The 5,663-nt window shown below is 41.4% G+C and overlaps 1 protein-coding gene across 1 annotated transcript in view; it reads left to right on the forward strand.

Annotated features, from left to right (window-relative positions):
- The window catches only part of LOC109470108 (polycystic kidney disease 2-like 2 protein), an 8,829-nt gene extending 3,389 nt beyond the window's left edge, over window positions 1–5,440 (forward strand). Inside the window, exons 6-9 of the mRNA XM_019768890.1 lie at window positions 1,896–2,140; window positions 2,433–2,538; window positions 3,300–3,474; window positions 4,339–5,440. Of these exons, the coding sequence (XP_019624449.1) occupies window positions 1,896–2,140; window positions 2,433–2,538; window positions 3,300–3,474; window positions 4,339–5,077 (1,265 nt within the window). The 3' untranslated portion in view covers window positions 5,078–5,440. The remainder of the gene's footprint in view (window positions 1–1,895; window positions 2,141–2,432; window positions 2,539–3,299; window positions 3,475–4,338) is intronic.
- The last annotated feature ends 223 nt before the right edge of the window (window positions 5,441–5,663 follow it).

Here is a 5,663-nt window from a genome sequence, read left to right on the forward strand (position 1 = left end):
AGGGTGCTGACTGACTGTGATCAGCCTTACAGCCTGCTGAATACTGACGTCAGCAGTTATGACGTCGGCTGGACACGTCTGGACAACGTGACCTTTGACGCACTGACCAGCTTGGACAACATTTCCTACTACCAGAGGCCGTGGATCTACCAGTATGCATCATTGAGTGGTAAGAACTGAATTCATCTATCATCCTGTTATCTCCAACAGAGCCTAGTTCACTGTCCACTGAATCTTGACCTGACTAGTCCAGTCTGTACTGAAGCTACATGTAGACGTTAATACTAGTTCAGCGTGCACTGAAGCTAGGTGTTACTGGTTTAGTGTGGACTGAAGCATGGTGTTACTGGTTCACTGTGCACTGAAGCTAGGTGTTACTGGTTCACTGTGCGCTGAAGCTAGGTGTTACTGGTTCACTGTGCAGTGGAGCTAGGTGTTACTGGTTGAGTGTGTGTACTGAAGCTAGGTGTTACTGGTTCACTGTGCACTGAAGCTAGGTGTTACTGGTTCACTGTTTATTGAAGCTAGGTGTTACTGGTTCACTGTGCACTGAAGCTAGGTGTTACTGGCTCACTGTGCACTGAAGCTAGGTGTTACTGGCTCACTGTGCACTGAAGCTAGGTGTTACTGGTTCACTGTTTATTGAAGCTAGGTGTTACTGGTTCACTTGAAGCTAGGTGTTACTGGTTCACTGTGCACTGAAGCTAGGTGTTACTGGTTTACTGTTTATTGAAGCTAGGTGTTACTGGTTCACTGTTTATTGAAGCTAGGTGTTACTGGCTCACTGTGCACTGAAGCTAGGTGTTACTGGTTCACTGTTTATTGAAGGTAGGTGTTACTGGTTCACTGTGCACTGAAGCTAGGTGTTACTGGTTCACTGTTTATTGAAGCTAGGTGTTACTGGTTCACTGTGCACTGAAGCTAGGTGTTACTGGTTCACTGTTTATTGAAGCTAGGTGTTACTGGCTCACTGTGCACTGAAGCTTGGTGTTACTGGTTCACTGTTTATTGAAGCTAGGTGTTACTGGTTCACTATGCACTGAAGCTAGGTGTTACTGGTTCACTGTTTATTGAAGCTGGGTGTTTCTGGTTCACTGTGCACTGAAGCTAGGTGTTACTGGTTCACTGTTTATTGAAGCTAGGTGTTACTGGCTCACTGTGCACTGAAGTTAGGTGTTACTGGTTCACTGTTTATTGAAGCTAGGTGTTACTGGTTCACTGTGCACTGAAGCTGGGTGTTACTGGTTCACTGTGCACTGAAGCTGGGTGTTACTGGTTCACTGTTTATTGAAGCTAGGTGTTACTGGTTCACTGTGCACTGAAGCTAGGTGTTACTGGTTCACTGTGCACTGAAGCTAGGTGTTACTGGTTCACTGTGCACTGAAGCATGGTGTTACTGGTTCACTGTGCACTGAAGCTAGCACTAGGTGTCACAGTGCAGTGTACATTTATGAACAGAAACCGCAATTCAGAACTGTTGCTGCAAAGGCTTTTTTATACTGAATAGACCATTCTCTCTCTGCTTGTTTAGTATGTGCTAAAGCTACGTTTTACTGGTTCTGTGTGTCCTGAAGTTAGGTGTGACTGATTCAGTGTGCACTGAAGCATGGTGTTACAGGTTCAGTGTGTCCTGAAGCTAGGTGTTCCTAGTTCACTGTGCATTGGAGCTAGGTGTTACTGCTAAAACGTCACGAACTAATTGTGACCTACATAAAAGCACACTTAAATATAAGAGTTACAAGTCATCATCATCAAAATATCCACGGATCAAATTGTTTGCTTTAACTATACTATCACTTTTATATTTTGATGCTTCTACCGTCACGTTGATTATATCATATCGACCTTGATAGTGTTTCATACTAAACAGCACCCCGACCTATTGTCATTTTCAGCGGCTGTTCCTGACTCTGGCGAACATGGCACCTACTACGGCGGCGGTTACCTGGTGGAACTATCCAACAGCAGCAGCGCCGACATGGAATTGATAGATGAACTGCAAGAAATGGACTGGATAGACGACAACACGAGGGCAGTTTTCATAGAGATAATCGTGTACAATGCAAACGCAAACCTGTTCGCGGTTTTGACGTTGCTGGCTGAGTTTACCACATTGGGGAAAACCTACACTCAAGGCGAGGTAAGGTTTTGGGATTTTACCACCACTTTCAACATTGTGATTTTCAGCATATGAAAACCTTTGATACATCTCTATTTTTATGACGGAAACAAGAATCATCATAAATCCATGTAAATGTCAGGGCCTATGAAAAAACAGTTCGGATGCTTTATGACTATCATATAATCATTTAGATCTGTATAAAGATGGTGAATATCGTCTGCAACTTTCTTATTTTGATCTTCTTAGTACTACTAGACACTTTTTGTTTAAATTTTGACTCTATTTAAAAAGAAATCGTGTATGTTTTCAGATAATGGTGGTCCGGCTGTACCCGTACACGACAGTCTGGGGTTTCGTTGCGCTTGGATGTCACGGACTCTTTCTACTTATTACTCTGTATCTTACATTCAGAGAAGGTAGGATGGACCTAATTGTGTTACTATACATTAAATATTTCTTATCATGAAAAAATCAAGGAAACGTCGGGCACTTGACTTGAACTTGTGTGTTACGTTCAAGGCTAGTTATACCGGTTATACAGATACAGATGCACACATGGGGTTTTCTGATTAGGCCACACCGACTTAGTTTTATGTACGATATCCTCTGAAGACCCCCAAACTCTTGTGTGCGGGCGAATAAAAAAAATCCGGCCAAAAATAAAAATGCTACTTAACCATAGGAATACAAAGCTGGTATTGTGAATTTTATTTGGAATTGCGGCAGTACTTAGCGATGTATATGACAAGCCGGTATGTACTGAGTTCTTGAGTCGCATATGGAGCTTCGGTAGCCTGCAGCTGGGTGTCTGACTCCATATTGTCACAAACTACCATGGACTACGTAGACCTGGAGCCAGGCCAGAGCCTCGGAGGACGTGATCTTTTTTTTTTTTTGAACAGGCGAAAATCAATGCGCGCGCGGATGTCATCCATAAACTAAGTCGTTCTGTCCTTATGTACCGCAGTATATGCATGTATCCTGCACATATCCTGCATTTCAGAATTTATCGCGCTAATAACATCATTGAATATGCCATGAAGATGATCAACACAGTAAAAAAAATATAGCTCGCTATGGTTATGGCCAATGTTTTTATACACTGCTTTAGTTTAGGGCACGTCAAGGGTTGCATTTTATGTTACACACTGACATTACTCTACTCAAACCTCTCCAGTACGCCGCATACTGACGCTGGGAACGGAATACTTCAAGATGTTCTGGCGTGTAGTGGAGCTCGTGCTGTCCCTGTTGGCTCTGGCGGAAATCGGGGTTCACCTTTATACCGCCTACCTGATTCTCGGCTTCAACAAAGTTAGAACCCAGGGTGATGATAGCAGTGGAGATCGTAGGTAAGGATGTGAAATATAACAGTGAATCTATGATAAACTATATCGTTGTTACCCTCTATGTACAACTTCAAAACGATGCAACTCACTCAGATTTACATTGGAGATACCAAGCGCTTCTAGCTCTGCTTGACTGTTTCTAATAGTCAATTAGATATAGAAGTCCAAATACTACTTGTATTTATGGGCCTAAATTCTCCTTCTAGCTCTGATTGGCGGATGTGTTTCCGCCAATGAGATATAGGAGGTTAACGTGTAATTTTAGTTTTCAAATAACTTTTTAAGCATTTTTAATGTCTTATGGTGGTAAGACTACGGCGCACAGATATGTCAACTGTGTATATTTAAATGTTAATTGTACTTTTTATTGTGTGGCGCTGTTAATATAGATTATAAACTTGAGTGCAGCGCCAAACTGTCCTTGTTATGTTTTGATGTCTTGATGAATAAAAAAAAATATATGATAAACATTGAAATTTTACCTATGCATTAAAACTTTCTTTATGTCATTCACCAACATTAAGACCCTACACACATTTGAAGTATTTCAACACTATGTATCAAACGGTACGTAGGTTTCACACCGTATTACAAGAGCTTTTCAAATTGGGAGAAGGACTTTATGGCTCAATTCAACAATTGTGGAAGATACAATGTATGGCAACTTGATTTACCTACTTTTACAAAAAAAAAGAATGAAGACAATAAAATATGCTAGAATATGCTCAACTCGCTACGTGTGACGTGACTACGAAACGGACTACAAATATAATGCAACGCGATGTTTGATGTTGCTTTTTCATCTCCTATCGTTTGATTATTTTGTTCTAGAATATTCAATGACGCCTGTTTTGTTTCTCCCCACAGATACAACAAGTACAAACAAGCTGCAAGCTGGGAGAAAATCAACACGTACATTCTAGGCTGGCTGGTCTGTGTGGCGTGTTTGAAGATGCTGTACCTGTGCCGGTTCAACAAAAGAATCGCGCGTGGACCCAAAGTAACGAGAAAGGCACTGAAACCATTGCTCAGCTTCATAGTTGTGTTTAGCTTTTTGTTCATGGCGTTTTGTATGCTCGGGTTTCTGGCTCTCGGCTCCAGGCTGAGTCTGTACAGCACTTTCATAGGAACCATGCAGACTTTGTTTTCTGTCATGCTCGGGAAAATGGACTACTACTCGGTAGAGTCGGCAGGGGGCGTCCTTGGACCGCTGATGCTGTTCTGCTTCGTCTTGTTTTTCCCCAACGTCCTGGTCATGATGTTTCTGGCCATTTTCGACGACGCTTTTCAAGAAGTCATCGTGGAGGAAGAGATCAGTGGGAAGTCAGAAAACGAGAAAATCAAAGACTACGCCGTTTATCTGTTTAAAAAGTTTGTACTGAAGAACACGGATGAGGAATTTTTCACTGTAAATCAGACACATGTGACAAACATTGCCGAAACGAGAGACAGACCTTCGGCTGAAACCGTTCCTAAAATACACATAAATGGAATATCAAGAATATCAGTGATGGATTCTACTTACGAGGCGATGGAAATGGCGGAAACAGACGATTTGGTACGTCCAATTTCATCCGCGTCATCAGTTTCAACCATTCACTGTTAGATTCGTCACCATCTCATTAACCGTTATAAATTATGCCGACTTTTAAATGTTGGAAAGATGGCTCATTCCTTAGATTATGTTTGCGGCAAGGTGAAAGCTAGAGATCGCTGGATCTTTGAGTAAGTTGCTGAAAAAAAGGAAGGAACACAAGGGAAGGCGGGACGTATGTTTGTGGTGTGACGTCACAAAAAACATGAACACCGTGAAAATTTCAACCTTGTCGGCTTAACTGTAATTACAGAATTGTGGGCCGATGAGCTTGATAATAATAACTTTTATTGCCCAACAGTTGTACTGAGGGTACAAAGTATGGCATCAACTAACTTAACTAAGTACATATCAACTACATTTTCATAACCTAACTAATACAAAAGATATCAACTTACACAATCGTTGGAGGAGTTCTAATATCCATACAGTCTTTAATATATATATATATCAATATGTATAGCATGTAGGGGTTGTCACATGATATGAGACTGAAACAGTATCAACGAAGTGCAGGTATTTAGGAAGTAAGAAGCCTCTAGAAGAACAATGATTCTGTTAACTTGATTAATCCTTCCTTGCATTACTGGTTTTTACT

The sequence above is a fragment of the Branchiostoma belcheri genome, unplaced genomic scaffold (assembly GCF_001625305.1).
Source record: "Branchiostoma belcheri isolate BF01 breed outbred unplaced genomic scaffold, Haploidv18h27 scaffold22, whole genome shotgun sequence".
NCBI lineage: Eukaryota > Metazoa > Chordata > Leptocardii > Amphioxiformes > Branchiostomatidae > Branchiostoma > Branchiostoma belcheri.